We start from the raw sequence: 20,327 nt of genomic DNA, 5'->3' as shown, positions 1-20,327 counted from the left end.
CCAAACACACCGCCTGGGCAACGAAGGAGTGGCTTCGTAAGAAGCATTTCAAGGTCCTGGAGTGGCCAAGCCAGTCTCCAGATCTCAACCCCATAGAAAATCTTTGGAGGGAGTTGAAAGTCCGTGTTGCCCAGTGACAGCCCCAAAACATCACTGCTCTAGAGGAGATCTGCATGGAGGAATGGGCCAAAAACCAGCAACAGTGTGTGAAAACCTTGTGAAGACTTACAGAAAACGTTTGACCTCTGTCATTGCCAACAAAGGGTATATAACAAAGTATTGAGATGAATTTTTGTTATTGACCAAATACTTATTTTCCACCATAATTTGCAAATAAATTCTTTAAAAATCAGACAATGTGATTTTCTGGATTTTTTTTTTTTTTTCTCATTTTGTCTCTCATAGTTGAGGTGTACCTATGATGAAACATAGGCCTCTCTCATCTTTTTAAGTGGGAGAACTTGCACAATTGGTGGCTGGCTAAATACTTTTTTGCCCCACTGTATATGGAGAGTAGCATACCTACCTTCATTACCATGGTTACGGTACTAACGCTCATAGCTTAGTTAGGTTTAGGAAAAGATCATGATTTGGGTAAAATAAGTACTTCCTCAACATTGGATGATGTTTGTTGTCATGGTTACCATAATAACAACATGGTTAACTGTTGAACGGTCATGGATAATAGAAACAACATAAACTGCTACTTTCATATTCCTGTGTTTTGTTGACCCATCTATCCACCCCAACCTCCTCCTGACCTGGACTGTCGCTCTATAAACTACGTCACCACACTTTTCCATTTGCTCCTGTCATCATTACTATGACCACTAGATGTCACCTAGCAACAAAACGCAACTATGGGTCATAATAACCTGCTGCACAGGTGACCTATTGGGTTTTTTTTACAGGACACTCAAAATTTAAGGTTATAAAGAACATGAATGACAAATCAGAGGGAAACCACACTTAGATTTTTTTATGGCAGGATGCAACTCAGTCAAATATGAGACCAAGCAATCAAGTGGTGGCTGTATCACATTCATCAAAGATGGCTTAGCACAATGCCCTGTGAAGGTATGAATGCACTTGTTGAGGTGTATAGGACACAAGTCTCAATCAAAACAGTTGATCACTTGTCAATTCACCATCTGTCTCTTTACCCTCTTTTCTTTTAATTCTTCCTGTTGCTAACCAGCAATCTCTTTTAATTCTCCAGTTTCTTCTTTTAGCACACAATCAGACCAAGATAACAAACAAGTATGCAATGTGGTCTGACTGGTGAAAACATAAAAGTTTCTATCATTGGCTCATCACAGTTATAGGCCTTAATACAAGACAAAATATCCATGAAAGGGGTTTTTAAAATATCATTTTGTTTTAAAACATTTAAAAACATTATTTAAATTATTTTTTTTTATAATTACATTTTTTCACCAAAATTGTCCTGCAAATGATTTGATGATAGGTTATGTGGATTTAATGAGGAGTGTAGTTCAGCCATCACAGAAAGACATAATGCTTTCAGAAATCTCACAAGTCACATGAATTTGGTGGACTAGAAAAGAAAGTCAGCTGTAAAAATTGTTAAAACAGCTAAAAGAAGTTATTGGAGACTATTTAATTCTTCTGTCAGAAGAGAGAGGGAGAGATGTAGTGGAAGGTGAGTGGAAGAACAAGAATCAATAAAATATCAGTACTTGCAGATAGAGAAAAAAGCCACCTTGGAGTGTTAGCCAGTGTTGGCTGTGATGATCACCTTACTGATATGCACAAAGAAAGGACAGAAGAAGTTCTTAAAAAGAATAAAAAGGTGTATCTGCATCTGGGCAGGATTCAGTTTGTTCTGCCATTTTCCAGCAGCTACCAGAGGAAGCTCTTCAATAACATATAGATAGAAGGAAGATCTCTTCAAGTGGAAGTGTACATTAATTATACCTTTTGCCAAGCCAGGGAAAGAGCAAACAAATGCAGGACCAATGGCAATAACCTCCCGTGTGTACGGGGACAGACAGCCACAGGCTGAAAGGGCTTTATGTAATATTTAAAGGAAACGGGTCTAATATCCAGGATATGAACTCCGTGTAGAGATGAGACGTGACACACTCCACAACAGCAGGGGGCAGGATGCACTTTTCACGCTGGTTTGTAGCCCGCCATTAGTATCAAAGAAGAGGAAGAAGTGACGGACGCGTTTGTTCCGGGGAGCAGCGTGTTTGCAGTTTTGCTTCAAAACTAAAAAGCCGGTAACGTCTGTTTTTCGCCTCGATATGGTGAAATTATCTGCGGAGCTTATTGAGCAGGCTGCTCAGTATACCAACCCTGTGAGAGACAGGGAGCTGGATTTACGAGGTTGGTTAAACTCTCTTCTTGGATATGTTAAGTTAGCTCGCTTAGGCTATATACAGGCCTCATACCGCGCTCCATTCAAAACTTGACAAATTAGGTTTTGTGCTTTCTGATGTTAACAGCAAAGTGATTTAAAATTTAGGTCCCAATTAATTTGTTTCACTGCGTAGCAGATAGATGCAACACAGTGGTGATAAGGGTCCGAAAGTGAACTAGCTGCTTTACCATAATGTTTAGCTGCAGCTTTGCGAGACAAAGTAAAGGTGATACAAAGACGATAGCATCTAAAGGGGAGTGTTGCCACAGCTCAACATGACCGGACGGACTTTGTGGAGATACCTGTAGTTTTGTGTGCAGGTGTACTTTTCTTCAGGTACTGGAGAACACGTTCACGTGTAGGGCTAGCTAGTGTTAGCATAGCGGCTTCCACAAGTTAAACTGGCCAGGTTTTCAATATTCCTAATCAATTAACAAAGTATTGATATCCAGTGATGAGAGGTGTAACCACACAATTCAGAACAGATTATACAACCAATATGTCTCATGACATAGAAGCTATTGGAAAAGAAATATCTTCACGAAAAAAACATGACCAATAAAGTATTAACATCAAATGTTAAGCAGTACGAGCTAAATGGATTTTACAACATGGTTTTACGCTTTGATAAACTCCTTTTATATCACTTGACACACAGAGATTATACAAATAAACAAGACAAGATTGTGATGGGGGCAAAACCAGGATGCACTTTATATAAATCATATTGACAAACCCTTGGTTTCATAAAAACATTACAGGACATACAGACACTACATATATATTTTTTTAATGTCACTTGCCAAAATACAAAAAGAGTTTTAATAATAAAATGTGTCAAGTAACCAAACAAAAAATTGTGAGAAGCAAGATAGATTCTTTATTTTAGAAATGCACGTAGATCCTTCCAAAAAACCTTCAATAATATTAACATGTTTTTCCCCATTTTTATGAGTAACTTTTATAAACTTGTACCCACAGCTCATGGTAGTCTACTGTCTAAAAATATTGATAGTATCTGTCAGTCACTTTATTCTACTTCACATAAGAGAAAGTGCCTCCTCAGCAATCGTATTTTGTTTTTTCATGTCACAGGTTATAAAATCCCAGTGCTTGAAAATCTAGGAGCTACGCTGGACCAGTTTGACACTATAGACTTCTCTGATAATGAAATCAGAAAACTGGATGGCTTCCCTCTGCTCAAAAGACTGAAAACATTGCTCATGAACAACAACAGGATTTGGTAAGTCAAAGGCCTTGTTCAGACTGCCAGCCAAAATCTGATTTTTAGCCCATCCAGATTGGAACTGGATGGCTCTTTTGAAGTCTGAACAGTCACAAATCACATGAAATCCGATTTTTGGAAACCAGATCGAAACCACCTTCGGGAGGTAGTTTCAGATCGCATTTGGACGGATGCGTCTCAGTCTGAACAGCTCCAAAAACTCAGATCGGTTTTGACTGTCCGTGACATCACTCCCACGCGACGCCAGACCCAAGTGTGTTAGGAAGCCCCGGACGATGCGCTGCAGGTGATCTCCCACAGAGATCTTGATGTACTCTTTTTGCAGAGCAGTCAGGGCGGTACACACCTCATGGACGACCACGCACACCGTTGCCTTACTGATGCCAAAAAGGTGCGCAACGGTGCGGTACCCTGACCCTGTGGCCAACCACCACAGGGCAACTGCGACGCGTTTCTCCACCGCTATTGCCGGCCTGAGGTCCGTGTCCAGGTGTGTGAGCCTTGGTCGTAAGCGATCAGTGTTTAAACATCAAAGTGTGTATTAAACGTTGCTCGGCACATTCTGAAATTCGCAAGCCATTGGTCATCGTCAAAACTGCCTAGGACTACATTTTCCCACCAGTCATTGCTCTTCGGGTGGCACCACACTTGTCGCTGCACAGAAACTCCGGCAGTGAGTGCAGCACGAAGCATTGTTGTGTATAATCCTACCAGCCTCCTGCGGCGTTGCAAATGTCTAGTGCGTCTGAGATGTTCTGCACCTCTACTGGACAGTGATAAGGCCAATATACTGAGGTGACCTGCCTCCATCATGTTTGTTGTTGTTGTTGTTGTTGTTGCTGTCGCAATTATATGACGTCAGACGCTCCGTTACTACAGCAACCTGTCAGATCAGTCAATAATGTGGCACAGTCTGAACAGAGCCATATCGATTTGGACACTTGCTAAAAACAGTGTGGACAGTCAGCCCTAAAAATCGGATTTGAGTAGGAATCTGATTTGAATCAGATTCGCCTGCAGTCTGAACGCGGCCAAAGCTGCAGCACCCTCCAGTGTCTCTAATGGGAAAAAAAATCAATATGATGTTAATGAAAGAAATCCATGTTGATGTTTCACACTTATATTAACCAAGAAGAGTTTCAGTGTTTCCAGATTAAATTTGGGATTATAATTATTTTTTTAAGTGCTTTACTTCTTTAAGATCGTATTTCACTTGATGTTCAATACTTTTACTTCCATTTGGAGCACACATGGAAGTTTCAGTATTAATTACACCCCCAAATGTCTGTTTGGTTTGTTCTCCAGTTTAACATCTCTTACAGACAGACACAATGTATGAATCAATCACATCGGTCTTAAATTTGTGTTATTAAATTTTGTTAGCTCTGTGGTGTTGTGCATGGGGTGTTTAAAAGGTTTTCTAGCTAACCTTGTCACACATACAGTCCTATTAGTAAGCCCGGTGTTAGTAGTGTGAGTGTTAGAAGCGAAGACTGACTGGATTTTACCTGATTTCATGTGTAAGGGGCTTGGAAATGTGTTGATGACTACAAACCCCTTGATGTATGGCTTTTGTAAATTTCACTCATCTATATTAGTGCCCTTTATTAATGAACTCTCTCTGAATGAGTTTAGTGCGATTTCACAGGATGATCATATATCATCAAACATTTTAGAAACTTTATCTCTGATTTGTCAAACTTCTTCTCCATCAATAATATCTGCTCTGATTCCCAGCTTTGCTGTACATGGAACAGCTTTATAAAATGGTTTAAGATTTCACATGGTACTGAGTGTGGTGACACCGGTACTACATATGGCAGTGTGTAGGGGGAACACTGCAGGTAATTGACTGGCTGCTAAATTATTGCTCATAGACACAGTGTTTAATGTAGTGAGTATCCGAATTCTGGTAACTACAAATGATAATGCCATATCATAACTTGGCAGGGTTGTCCTAACATTATAAATCACTATGCAATGTTTTGGTGTCTGAAGAGACTCCAGATTGGCTGTAAAGATTGTACATATTGTCTCATCAGGGCCTGTATTCACAAAGCATTTTATCTTACCATGAAGAGTACTCCTAAATCATACTAAAAATTTTCTTTTAAATGCTATTCACAAAGCTACTGAAACCAACTTCTACTTAGAAAAAGTGAAAACTCTGTTGCTATGGCTGACGTCAATTCTCCTGGATGAGCTTGCTTGCAAGAATCATAGTGCACGGTTCATTAACGACCGGTCTGTGCTGGTGAAAACACATGTGCAACATCCCACAGTAATAATTTGAAAAACACTGAGAAATAAACAAACACAAATTAAATAACTACAGATTAGTAGCAGATTCTCCAAAATGTATCCGTATGAAAAGGTTTGTATAAAACCTTTAAAAAATTAAAACTTCAATTCACTCAATGAAGAAAAAAATTATTTAAATAAGAAATTAAACTCACTTAAACTTTTCTGAGAGCCTATTAGCCATCTGTTTATTACCTGTTGTAGGGTTGCACATCTCTCTGTGATAAACGATGCAATATGAATCAAGATACACAGGTTACGATTTGATTCAAAAACGATATCCTTTTATTACATAACCGATTCATCTAGGAATTCATTGATAATTCGTATCGATTGAGGAGGCTGCTACCGATGCAGCCGTATCTCTCACTTGTTGAACCGAATATCCGGTCACATCGGTTTATCGTTCACAACCCTAACCTGTTGTAATGTAGCTGTGGTCCCAGCTGTGGGTTGAGGTAGGATGTGATATCCACTGTCCCTCACCAAGTGACATGACACACATGATGAATATGATCCTTTCAAACAGCCGCTAAAATTGTCGTCGTATCTTGTAGGATCTGTGTGTTGTTTGTTTTTTGTTTTTTTTATAAAATAAACATGCGTTCCCTCTATCGCACTGATCACACAGGGTCGACCAGCAATTACCATGAAGCTGGCTTAGTTTTTCTGGATTGGCAAATATTTAAAGGGAATTGTATCAATTGCCTTATGATGTGGGGTCTACAGAGCGCATTTATTGTTTTTGTGAATTGATCGGCTTATAGATGGCTGGAAGATCATTGCGAGGTGACTGCAGTCCTTTAACAATTCTCGTGATTTGGTCTTAGTGAGTTCTTCTTACTTCTCTTAGACTTAGGAGCTACTTTTAGCGCTAAGTGGTGTTGTGAATAACTCTTGTATCAAAAAAGTTCCAAAGTTAGGACTGACACGTCCATTATTTTTAGGGGTTTCTCCTAAATCGGCAAGTTAGGAGCTACTTTTAGCCTTAACATGTTTTGTGAGTACAGGCCCTGGTCTTTAAGCAACACAACCACCTCATAACAGCTTCTTTAAAATGCAGTCTGTTTTTTGGTCTGAGTGCTCATTGGCACATCACTGAGTCAAACTATTGGAGAAGAGTAGATTCAGGATATAACAGTTGGTTGGCTCAGTATGGTATAGTAGTCTATATGTATGTGTGTGCTTCATGAGATGGTACAGATGACTGTAGATGGTGTTGGTCTGTCTTGATGAAGTGTTACCTCTGTTTAAATTGGTCACAGTGTACTTGGCTAGCCTGTACATGGCTGCATGTTGGTAACCTTATAAAATGTTTTTTCTAGCCGCATAGGTGAGAATCTGGAGCAGTCTCTGCCGGGCCTGACAGAACTGGTTCTCACAAACAACAACATTCAGGAGCTGGTGAGTACATTTCGAGAGAAGCTAGTGCAACAGAACCATCTCAGTATTGGAGATTTTTATATTTGTGATTCAAAACAGTGAATTCAATGTTTACTGATTTAAACTGAAATACCAGAAAAATATAAATACCTCTATAGTCTGATGCCTTTCTATAATTCTGCTCTGTGAAAATTGTCATTTTTGTCAATTCAAAGCTGCCAGTATTTTGGAGTAACTCCCTCAATGGGCAAAATATTATTATGCTGGGTAAGACCAGCTACATAAAGGTATAATTTATTTTCAGGGTGTTGTGTCGTGTTAAGTTGCACAAGTTCTATTTCTCAAGTATATATATAGATAGATATACATACATACACACACACACACACACACACACACACACACACACACACACACACACACACACACACACACACACACACAAGTATATATGTAGATGCGCTTGGTAATTTCACCCATCTGGACCAGTGCCCTTTATTTAAGGAGCTTTGTAAGGAGCTTCGTAAGTTTTGCTATTGGCACAATGTTAGCATAAACAGCTGTTTACTTACCAGTCTAGAAGAAACAATATGAGTTCAGCATCAGAGTTCAGCATCAGACTTCATTCCTTTACTCACTGAGAGCTGCCTCCAGTGGTGGAAAGCAACACCAATGTTAACGCTTGTCTCCATAACGTCTTTTCTTCTACTAAAGTTAGCATGCTAACCAGCTAGCCAGGACCCATCTTGTCACTTTTCGATATTGAGTCACTGTATCCTCCAATCTTCCCTGAAGATGTAGTGCTGCTCAGAGGGGGTATTATAACCTCTTGTTTTGTAAATGCAATGTATACCAATGTACCATCAAACACTATAGAAACTTTGTGTGTCTCTTTTTACCGTACTGTCTTTTTGTAAATGGTTGTTCTTTTAATTTGTAGGGTGACTTGGACCCACTGGCCTCAGTTAAGACACTGACTCTTCTCAGGTATGAATAATCAAGACTCAAAGATAAACTTGTTATTGAACTGTCTTGTGCACCACTGAATTATGATTGTACATGTTTGTAATATTTTCAGCCTGTTAAGGAATCCAGTGACAAACAAGAAGCATTACAGGCTCTATGTCATCAACAAAATCCCACAGATCCGTGTGCTTGACTTCCAGAAGGTGAAGCTCAAGGTAAGTGCATATGAGCAGGTAAACTGTGCCAGTGTTAAAAGTCTCAATTAAATGTCAAGTATGTGGGAAACAGGGCTGTTGACCAGTCCTCATTGACCCTGTGTAATATTTCAAGGCCTGGCACGAGGTGTTACTCATTGATCATATGTATTGGCGATGGAAGCTAAAACAGAAGTATTGACTTTACTGTGACTGATTAAACTTTAAACATTGCAATGGTTACTAACAATTTGTTCAACTCCAAATCCTGTTGAATGTTCAAAGGAGTTGTGGTGAATTGAGCATTTTCCTGCCCGGCCTTGACCCCACCCCCCCATTTCCGATGAAAGCTCAGTCTGTGATTAATAAGGATTTTCACTTTAACTGTGTGATATTGTCATAGGAACGCCAGGAGGCGGAGAAAATGTTCAAAGGCAAACGAGGTGCTCAACTTGCAAAGGATATTGCCAAGCGAACAAAAACGTAAGACAAAAGTCCATGTCAGACAGCAGCTCCTCAGAACCGCTGGATCCTGGCTGATGGAATGGATTACACAAAAACTGCCACCACCTGTCATATAAAGTATATTTGTGAATACACTGTTATAAACAGGTGGGATCTGCTATATTAATTGATATTTTTGGCTGTGCATTTGTGATTCATGACAAAATTCCCAACATTTTGGAACCTATAGTCCAGACCATCAGGATTTGGAAGATTAAATATTCTTTGTTCTTCACCCTCTGCTTCTGCACATTCAATTAAAAATATTGGACTGCACTGAAAGTCAGTAATGTTCTCCAGGTTGTGTGTGAACATGTGTCTTTGTCAGCAATCAAGAGCAGATTCCATGACACCAGAGGATTCAGTACAAGATGCAAACCTCTGGTTAAACTCAACAATAGAAAGGCCAGGAAACAAAAAAAGAAAAAAACAAGTAGAGTTCTCCAACAAAGTTGTATGGACTGATAGAACGAAACCTCTATCAAAATGATGGAAAGTGGAACAGCTCATGACTCACACCAAATGTGGTGGAGGTTCCGTTCTGGCATGGGTCTGCATGGCTGCCAATGGAACCAGTATTAATTGATGATTTCATTGCTGACAGATGCAACAGGATGAAGCAACTTGATGTAGTATCCATTATTTCATCTCAAACTGAATGTGCTGGAGCTTGGTCTGAAGAACAGGAATGTGTACCTGTCCAAATAGTGCATGGAAATTATTATAAAAAATTTGGCATCTGCACCAAAAGATTGCAACTTGTTCCTTAAATGTGATTTAAAAAAAACTTACCTCCCATAGCGGAAGTAATAAACGTATGAAGGGGCCTTGACTGTTTAAACCTGAAGCCAGTACTGTTCACCACAGTGTTACTCAGGAATGCTGTCTTTGGACGATGTATCTGTATATTTGACTTAAGAAGAGACACTACACATGAGATTAACTACACTGGTTGAAAGGTCAGAGAAGCCGTGTTTGTCCATGTTGTCTAAATGAGCTGTGTTCTTTCAGATTCACTCCTGGAGTGGCAGCACAGGTTGAGAAGAAGAGGACGGGGCCATCACAAGCAGATGTGGAAGCTGTCAAGGTTTATTTGTTTACTTGGAATATGCTGGCACTGAGTTTATGGGATGTTTAGAGTCTGAGTTTTTACACCCCTTATCATCCAGATAGTGACATGGGTGCATGTTTGTCATTTAACAAAAAAGAACATACGTACATAGATGCATCTTAACTAAAGGTCATCTTACTTGCTTTTTTGGAGTTTTGGATCACATCTTAGAGTCCTCTTTTGAGGGTGGAGTTCACTCAGTGGTCATCATGCGACTTCATAGCTAAAAAGATGGTTTGTTAATGGTGGGAGATGGTGACTCCTGGGCTGTAGTTGAAAAGTCAAAAGACCACTTTTCCCTGACCAAGATAGAAAACATCATGAGGTCATGGAAAGATGTAATAGAATTCACTTAAGACTTAAGAAAAGACAAGCACTGTGCAGAGAAAATCCAACTGCACTTTCACTGTTTTTTTTTTTTGTTTGTTTTTTTTTAAATCAACTTTATTTATAACACTAAATATTCCTTTCCTCAGCACAAACACAAAACATTCACAATTGACTGACTGTTGACTTACTGTTGAAATAAGATGACGTGAAAGAAATATACAAGTAGAAAGGGTGGAGCCATTACAGATGTTAATTCAGTAAAAATAAGAAACTGAGTAGGGGACCACAATGAATTACATTCAGACATAAGTAGGCTATATGAAAGAGTTTTGACCTTTTTATACATGTAAGTACTACATACTTCCGGTTCTGTTCACTCAGTAAGGAACCTTCCTAAGCAAAAAGGACACAGCCTAGTTTCTGTTCAAAGATGGGTGAATGGCCTTTGACCTCTTCTCAGGCTGTGCTGTGATTGGTTTAGGTCTGATGTTCAGAGGCAAAGAGCATCCTAACAATCACATGATAACAATTCAACCAACTTCATGGCTACTGAGCAGTCTCCACCCACTAATGAATAGTGAGGTATTGTTAAAAGCTCCTGATAAAGCTAGTAAGGGAACCTTGAGTGAAGACAGTTTCAGCTTTGTCATATTTGACTCTTGATATGTTGGTCACAAAGTGGTGTTGAAGCTTGTTCCAATTGACATGTGATATAGATAATCACATTTACTAAATAGTTGTCATACAACAACAGTGGAGAGTCACTGATGTACTGAGATTCAGATTTCTAGGTGTGAATTAGCAGAATGTAAAGTGATGAATAAAGTTTGTCAGACCTTATAATCTGTGGTTTACATGAATGTGTTTGTATTTCAGAATGCTATTGCCAACGCTTCATCACTGGCAGAGGTGGAGAGGTTGAAAGGGATGCTACAGGCCGGACAGATCCCTGGCCGAGATCTCAGACAAGGTCAGTGCTCAACAAATACTATTTCAGACCTTGACCAGTGCTGCAGGACTTGGTGAAGTCTTTAGACTGATGTATATTTTTGTTTGTATAAAGATCAGGAATCCTTACACTGACCTCTTCAGTTGTGACACAAATGAGTACTGAGGCAATGATGTTGCCAAACAGTTAAAGTAATTGATAGTAGTAGTTTTAACCATCTTTTTATAATAAAAAAAGACTGAGCCAGCAATTCATTTATCCAGGTGACAAGAATTGAACCTGATGTATTAAAATCCCCTGCGCCTTAGAGCTTAGTTGTCCAATAACTATTAGAAGCACATTACTAAACCACACAGTTGCTCTGGCTGACACATTCCTTCATTACCATGAAGACACACTGGTTTACTTTGATTTAATCCCACATACACTGCCCTGCACCTGCAGATGCTCAGTAGAGCATCAAGGATTAATCTGCCACTGAAAATTCTCTCCAACAAACACACATTTTCTAAAAATGAAGTGTCCAGCTGACATGGAAAATGACTACACCTTAAAAACAAATCAAAACTGCGAGCCCTTTTATAAACTCTTTGTCTTTAGTAGGAACTGTTGGACTTGGGGCTTAGAGCTATATTGTATTTTGATTGATGGATGAATGAATATATTCATTTGTAATATCAGGTCCAGCTGGGATGGTGGAGGAGGAAGAGGAAGAGGACGACACTGAGCAGATGGCGGCACATATGGGTGGAGGTGCTGGAGAGGAGATGAATGAGGGAGAGGAGGAGGATGATGAAGATATGGAAGAAGAGCCACATGTTAATGGCTCCTGAGTACCCTGAAAGCATTTTTGTTGTTTTTTCATGTTCATTTCTTTTGTTGAACATTAATTTACCAGGGCTGTTTTTTAATTTGTAAATTGACACACATTAAAGAGGTTTTTTTCTTAAGTCATTGAGGTTTTGCAGTGAGTGAGAAATGAATGTGAGTGTATAATAACAGTAACTGACACCAATATGCCAACATATTGTTACACCCGGCCTAGGGGAAATCTGAGCATGGCATAAAATTTACTTCCCCTTTTACCAACTCCCAAGAATGTCCAGTGCCACAACAATTTGCAGTCCGAACAGAATTGTTTTATTCTGAAGTGGTAGAAAAGGCGCTGGGGTGAGCACAGCCAAAACGACAAATAAAACAATCTGCAGTAGAACTCTGCCTTAAAAGAAAAATGAAACTTAAAATACATGCTTTCTGGGGTGGCCCAGTAGTCGAGTGGTTGGGGCACGTACCACATGAGTGCAAGACGCTCTTAGCTTGCAGTCACTGGTTCGACTCCCAACTGGCCAACTCTTTCCTGCATGTCGTTCCCCTCTCTCTACCCCCTTTCCTGTCAGTCTCCACTGTTCTATAATAAAGGCACAAAAGCCCCCCCCCCCCAAAAAAAAAACAGGATTTCTTACCTGCCTCCCTAACAGAAAAGTATTTACCAAAAGAAATGGCTTCTCACACCTACAGCTACCAGGACTGCATTTGCACAAAGTTACAATTATGTAACTCAGATCTTCTATGATTATGGCACAGCACTGTCTGGTTGGGAACCAGGGAGGAGGGGAAGTGAAGGCGGCATTGGCAGATGCTATTGTAAAGTGGGCACCATCAATCTGCAGTCCAATCAGCAGCCACTACCTAACTCAAACACAAGTAAAAAAAAACAAAACAAAGGATTGGTAAACAGCACCACCCTCAGGCAGAGAGGTGGAACACAAAACATTTAAAACAAAGTGAAATACAGTTATGACTCAGACATAACAATATCATAACGATATAAACAAACATCAATGAACATAAACATAATTAAACGTTTAATATTGCTTTGACTACTTTCTTTAGGCAGTTAGTTAACATTCCCAGCTGAATGTAGTCGACCTACAGTATGTTGTCTCTAAAAGTCCAATATTTTAAAAGGGTATTGCATTTTAGGAAAAGTGGGTGGACTGAGGAGATGGACTGAAAAATTAATGTCAAAATTGAACTGATAAGAAACCTTACTTTTCCTGGCTTGTATTCACTTAGGGGTCATGTGGAGCACTGGATCTTACAGTTCTCAAAATGCAACCTACAGTGACGTTCAGTGTCACACTGCTGATACAGCTTTCACATCCCTGTTTTGAAGGGGAGGTTTTCTGTTACACAGTTCCTTAACCATTATGTAAATTCTAGCAGTAGACTGGCTGTTCACAGCACAAGTGAATTTCTACAACTGGTCAACAAGTGATTCTGCTCCTATGCTCCTTTCAAACCATACAGTGCAGTTTCTCTGCTTCAGTTTAGGTTAGGGTTAGAGCCCTAAACACCTCAGAAATGCATAATTTGATAATATACTTGGAATGGCATTACCTTGGGCTCCAGTGCCACAGTAAGAAAACATGTTCTTTACTTCAAATTAGAAACATCCTGTTTTAAAAGGATGCCGCAAGTCCATGCATTTGTTGCCTCAACACTGGACGACTTCAAAATTTTCATCAAGATTTCCCAATAACTCTGAGAAGTGTCCAGCTGATTCAATGCTGCAGCATGCGTACTGACAGGAACTAGTAAAAGAGATCATATGTCCCCTGTATTACCCTTTCTGTATTGGCTCCCTATGAAATACAGTATTGACAGGCAATCAACATACTGTATATTTTTTTTTGCATGAAATATATTATTGGTAAAGTTAGGCTCTATGTGTTTTGACTGAGTGTACAATATACAAAGTAGTCAAAGGACATGTATAATCTAAAACAATTCAGAAAACACTTCATTTTTATCAAGACATAACTTCTCAACTTTGATGTAACTAAAAAGATTTCATTTTCTGAAAATGACCTCCTATTCCTTCCTCATATGAGGCTGGGATACATGATAACTCCACTATCAGGTTGTTGAGTCAATGTTATTTCTAGAGCCCATTTAAACACAACATGAGCTTACAGGACATTAAAGAAAATAAAAGTAAGTTAAAAAAAAAAAAACTAAACATACTGCATACTGAAACATAAACAGACTAAGAAAAACAAGAAAACAAACAACAAATACACAATTATGAATGTCACAAAAAACTAAAAGCTTTGTGAGCCAAAAAGGCCTGTGAATAAAACTGTCTTTGACCGAGACTTTAAAATAGAGGTGCAGAGAGCACATCTGCTATCTAATGCAAACTGGTTCCATAATTTTGGAGCAACAACTGCAAAGTCTCTGTCACTCTATCACTTTCAGGATTGAGTTAACTTTAGTCTGCCATCTTTCCTTGTCAACAAGCTAAGTGGTGCCATCATAACAGCTCTTTTTGGGACAACATTGGTTTCTATCCTAAATGGTCACTCCTCATTGATGCACTTTCACACACTTGAAGATCAACAGGTCTGAAGGCTCATCAGCACATTAACACAGCTCAGAACTTTATGATACTCTGGGCTGAAATAATACAACTCTGGAAATGTATCGTTTTGGCAACTATTTTGTCATTGTCTATGACATTTGCACGTTAAACAGAACAATCGTGCAGTTGACGAATGCACCTGAAATTAAGCCAGCAGTTTGAAAACTTATTTATGATTGCTCTGTTTTTATGGGTCAAGAAAGGGTCATTTTACTCAATGCATGACTCCTGATGCTTTTAATACCATGATTTTCTGCAGGGGAATTAGCTCAAATGGTAGAGCGCTTGCTTAGCATGTGAGAGGTAGTGGGATCGATACCCACATTCTCCAGTGTACCTTGCTTTCTATTCTTGAAGATGAGGCATCCTTTGCAAAGCATTGAGTCTTTCCTTACCAGCCCAATGGACAAAATAAGTGAGTACTTTAACTTATGGACTGGCAAGACAATGAAATGTGATCCCAGAAGTCCAATTTGAGTCATAGATCAATGGCTCTGAAGGCTCATCAGGCACGTTAACCCAGCTCAGAGCTTTATGATACTCTGGGCCAAAATAATACAACTCTGGAAATGTATCGTTTTGGCAACTATTTTGTCATTGTCTATGACATTTGCACATTAAACAGAACAATCGTGCAGTTGACAAATATTACTTATTTACGATTACTCAGTTTTTAAGGGTTGAGAAAGGGTCATGTTTCTCAATGCGTGACTACTGATGCTTTTAATACAATGCTTTTCTGCAGGGGAATTAGCTCAAATGTTAGAGTGCTTACTTAGCATGTGAGAGGTAGTGAGATCGACACCCACATTCATCAGTGTACCTTGCTTTCTATTCTTTTAGACGAGGGATCGTATGCAAAGCAGTGAGTCTTTCCGTACCAGCCCAATGGACAAAATAAGTGAGTACTTTAACTCAAGGACTGGCAAGACAATGAATTGTGATCCCAGAAATCCACTTTAAGTCATAGATCAATGGCTCTGAAGGCTCATCAGCACGTTAACACAGCTCAGAGCTTGATGATACTCTGGGCTGAAATGATACAACACCTGAAATGTATCGTTTTGGCAACTATTTTGTCATTGTCTATGACATTTGCACGTTAAACAGAACAATCGTACAGTTGACGAATGCACCTGAAATTAAGCCAGCAGTTTGAAAACTTATTTATGATTGCTCTGTTTTTATGGGTCAAGAAAGGGTCATTTTACTCAATGCATGACTCCTGATGCTTTTAATACCATGATTTTCTGCAGGGGAATTAGCTCAAATGGTAGAGCGCTCGCTTAGCATGAGAGAGGTAGTGGGATCGATACCCACATTCTCCAGTGTACCTTGCTTTCTATTCTTGAAGATGAGGCATCCTTTGCAAAGCATTGAGTCTTTCCTTACCAGCCCAATGGACAAAATAAGTGAGTACTTTAACTTATGGACTGGCAAGACAATGAAATGTGATCCCAGAAGTCCAATTTGAGTCATAGATCAATGGCTCTGAAGGCTCATCAGGCACGTTAACCCAGCTCAGAGCTTAATGATACTCTGGGCCGAAATGATACAACTCTGGAAATGTATCGTTTTGGCAACTATTTTGTCATTGTCTGTAACATTTGCACGTTAAACAGAACAATCATGCAGTTGACGAATGCACCTGAAATTAAGCCAGCAGTTTGAAAACATATTTATGATTGCTCTGTTTTTAAGGGTCAAGAAAGGGTCATTTTACTCAATGCATGACTGCCATTGCTTTACATACAATGCTTTTCTGCAGGGGAATTAGCTCAGATGGTAGTGGGATTGATGCTTACATTTTCCAGTGGACTTTGCTTTCTATTCTTTTAGACGCATCGTATGGAAAACAGTGAGTCTTTCCGTACCAGCCCAATGGACAAAATAAGTGAGTACTTTAACTCAAGGACTGGCAAGACAATGAATTGCGATCCCAGAAGTCCAGTTTGAGTCAAAGATCAAGTAGTTGAGCAGAGGACAGTTTTTTTCTAATTGGCCTTAATACTGAAATTCTTGGTGTACATGTCCACATAGTCCCGTTGTAGCCTGTGAATATTCTCATTTGTCCAGGTCATAGTATCTCAAAGGAGTTTTAAATCGAAAGCAACTGGACTTGGTTATTTGTCTAGGAAGACATTTCACCTCTCATCCAAGAGGCTTCATCAGTTCTGTCTCGCACCTGACCAGGCTGGGACTGGTCCAACTATCTGGTGTGGAGATCCAGGTATTTTTAACCTCTGGGAGGGGTTTTCACAAGGCTGATGATGTCATTGGTTCCCTTTGTGCTCCATGTGCCAACGACAGTCGTTAGAGTGACTGTCTTGGTGGAGAGTTGGTTTCAACTTCGTTAGAGCCCTATTGTGTTATACAGACAGTCGTTGGAGTCACATGCCATTTGTGAACAGTTGTTTTTCTTTGAGGTTAAACTGTTGAATCTCCTGGGAAGGGATGAAAGGGCAGCATTGTAAATTGGAGATAGGTGGTGTCTGAGGCCTCCTCCCCTGTTGAGGGATGGTTTCTCTACTTTCACATAGATGGCTTCTTTCACTCCTCTTTCGAACCACCTGTCCTCTCTGTCCAGGATGTGAACCTTGCTCTCCTCAAAGGAGTGGGCTTTCTCCTTAAGATGTAAGTGGACAGCAGAGTCCAAGCTTGAGGAGTTAGCTCTCCTGTGTTGGGCCATGCGTTTATGCAGTGGTTGTTTTGTTTCTCCAATGTAGAGGTCTTTGCATTCCTCATTGCATTGGACTGCATACACCAGATTGCTTTTTCGGGTGTGTGGTGTTCTGTCCTTGGGGTGTACCAGTCTCTGTCGGAGTGTGTTGCTGGGTTTGAAATACACAGGGATACGGTGTTTGTTGAAGATCCTCCTGAGTTTTTCTGATACCCCAGACACATATGGGATGACTATGTTGTTTCTTTTGTTTGGTTTTTCTTTCTCAACCATTTTGCTACTTTTCTGTCTGGAAGCAGAAGCAGTTTTCACAAAGGTCCAGTTGGGGTAACCACAAGTTGTGAGGGCGCCTCTCAGGTGCTTGTGTTTGAAATACACAGGGATACGGTGTTTGTTGAAGATCCTCCTGAGTTTTTCTGATACCCCAGACACATATGGGATGATTATGTTGTTTCTTTTGTTTGGTTTTTCTTTCTCAACCATTTTGCTACTTTTCTTTCTGGAAGCAGAAGCAGTTTTCACAAAGGTCCAGTTAGGGTAACCACAACTTGTGAAGGCGCCTCTCAGGTGCTTGTGTTCTACCCTTTGAGCCTGTGAGCTGGTGGGTACGTTATCAGCTCTGTGTTGCAGGGTTCTGATGACACCAAGCTTGTGTTCCAGAGGGTGGTGTGAGTCGAAAAGTAGATATTGGTCTGTATGTGTGGGTTTTCTGTATACCCCAATGTGGAGGCTCCTGTCCTTTTTCATATGGACGTCACAATCTAAGAAGGGCAGACTATTGTCCATGACATCCTCTCTGGTGAACTTGATGTTTTGGTCCACTGAGTTAATGTGTTCGGTAAAAGCTTGCTTCTCTTTGGTTTTGATTTTAACCCATGTGTCGTCCACATATCTGAACCAGTGGCTCGGTGTAATTCCTTCAAAGGAGTTCAGAGCCCTGTTCTCTACCTCCTCCGTGTATAGATTTGCCACAATGGGGGATACTGGTGAACCCATGGCACAGCCATGTTTTTGTCTGTAAAATTTGCCGTCAAACTGGAAATATGTAGTGTTTAGGCATAAATCCAGAAGCTGGCAAATGTGTCCGGGTTTGAGATTTGTTCGGTTTTGCAGGGAGTTGTCCTGTGTGAGTCGTTCTCTTACTGTGGCCGAAGCCTCCACGGTTGGAATGCAGGTGAAAAGAGAAGTCACATCATAGGAAACCATGGTTTCATCTGGCTCCATTTTTAGGTTCCGGGCTTTACTCACAAAGTCTATGGAGTTTTGGATGTGGTGTGGGGTGTTGCCCACCAAAGGTGCCAGGATATTGGCTATGTGCTTGGCTATGTTGTATGTGACCGAGTTTATGCTGCTGGCAATAGGCCTGAGCGGGGCCCCTTCTTTATGGATTTTGGGGAGTCCATATAGGCAGGGGATGGAGTCCTGGGGATAAAGCCGGTAATATTGTGTTTTGTCAATGACCCCTTCTTTTTGCAGTTGTTGTAGACATTCTATCACCTTCTTTTTATAACCACTGGTCGGGTCTCGTTTCAGAGTTTCATAGGTGTTAGAGTCGCTGAGTAGTGCAGAGATCTTGGCCTGGTAATCAGTTGTATTGAGCACAACTGTGCATCTACCCTTGTCTGCTGGGAGGATTGTGATGTTTTGGTCTTTGCCCAATGCTGTCACTGCTTTCCTCTCCTCAAACGTGAGGTTGGAGGGGGGGATCTTGGCCTTGGACAACACCGCTGACACTTTTAACCTTAGCTGTTCGGCCTCAGTTTCGATTAGGTTGTTTTTCTTTATAGCAGATTCTGTAGCTGTAATCAAATCCACTATGGGTAACTCTTTCGGTGTCATGGCGAAATTTAGGCTCTTGGCTAGGACCTCTTTCTCAGGGTGGGTGAGTTCTCTGTCAGACAAATTCTTAACCCATCTGTTTTGCATTTCTTTTTGTGCTGGGGTGTCAGTTTTTTGCCTCCAAGTGAGTATTTCTGTGTTGTTGTCAATATGCCGCGATTGTAAGTTGAAAAATTTCTTGGTTTGTCTCTCTTTGCTTTTGTTGTGTTGATATAGTTGCTTTTTGGGTGAAGTCCACAACTTTCTCCATGATGGAACCAGGTAGGAGTGATTTCAGTTTCTGTAATGGACTCTGCTGTCCACTTACATCTTAAGGAGAAAGCCCACTCCTTTGAGGACAGCAAGGTTCACATCCTGGACAGAGAGGACAGGTGGTTCGAAAGAGGAGTGAAAGAAGCCATCTATGTGAAAGTAGAGAAACCATCCCTCAACAGGGGAGGAGGCCTCAGACACCACCTATCTCCAATTTACAATGCAGCCCTTTCATCCCTTCCCAGGAGATTCAACAGTTTAACCTCAAAGAAAAACAACTGTTCACAAATGGCATGTGACTCCAGCGACTGTCGTTATAACACTATAGGGCTCTAACGAAGTGGAAACCAACTCTCCACCAAGACAGTCACTCTAACGACTGTCGTTGGCACATGGAGCACAAAGGGAACCAATGACATCATCAGCCTTGTGAAAGCCCCTCCCAGAGGTTAAATACCTGGGTCTCCACACCAGATAGTTGGACCAGTCCCAGCCTGGTCAGGTGCGAGAAAGAACTGATGAAGCCTCTTGGATGAGAGGTGAAACGTCTTCCTAGACAAATAACCAAGTCCAGTTGCTTTCGATTTAAAACTCCTTTGAGAGTCCCGTTGTAGTATTTTAAAACGCGGCACCTTTCCCACTTTCACACTGATGTCATTGTTTACACAGTGTTTATAATTAAAACCATCCTACAATGCAGTTGTGCAACACAGCTACACATACTGTACTTTTTTCTTTGTTTGACGTTTACCCTGATATTTG

The 20,327-nt window shown here is 40.4% G+C and overlaps 2 protein-coding genes across 2 annotated transcripts; one reads left to right on the top strand and one right to left on the bottom strand.

The window, feature by feature from the left end:
• Window positions 1–2,153: 2,153 nt before the first annotated feature.
• Window positions 2,154–12,324, top strand: snrpa1 (small nuclear ribonucleoprotein polypeptide A'). The gene is made up of 9 exons (XM_071489379.1): window positions 2,154–2,352; window positions 3,482–3,629; window positions 7,259–7,337; window positions 8,257–8,303; window positions 8,395–8,497; window positions 8,880–8,959; window positions 9,992–10,067; window positions 11,298–11,391; window positions 12,052–12,324. The coding sequence occupies exons 1-9, from the start codon at window positions 2,271–2,273 to the stop codon at window positions 12,201–12,203; spliced, it is 861 nt and encodes a 286-aa protein (XP_071345480.1). The 5' UTR covers window positions 2,154–2,270; the 3' UTR covers window positions 12,204–12,324.
• Window positions 12,325–16,584: 4,260 nt separating this feature from the next.
• Window positions 16,585–19,840, bottom strand: LOC139627365 (uncharacterized). Its single transcript, XM_071488068.1, has one exon. The coding sequence runs from the start codon at window positions 19,398–19,400 to the stop codon at window positions 17,148–17,150; it is 2,253 nt and encodes a 750-aa protein (XP_071344169.1). The 5' UTR covers window positions 19,401–19,840; the 3' UTR covers window positions 16,585–17,147.
• Between the last annotated feature and the right edge of the window lie 487 nt (window positions 19,841–20,327).

The sequence above is a fragment of the Trachinotus anak genome, unplaced genomic scaffold (genome assembly GCF_046630095.1).
Source record: "Trachinotus anak isolate AG129_WGS33_773 ecotype Australia unplaced genomic scaffold, CSIRO_AGI_Tana_v1 ptg000011l, whole genome shotgun sequence".
In the NCBI taxonomy this organism is placed as follows: domain Eukaryota; kingdom Metazoa; phylum Chordata; class Actinopteri; order Carangiformes; family Carangidae; genus Trachinotus; species Trachinotus anak.
The sequence above is the reverse complement of the archived record's forward strand: the minus strand, read 5'-3'. Positions and strand labels throughout refer to the sequence as shown.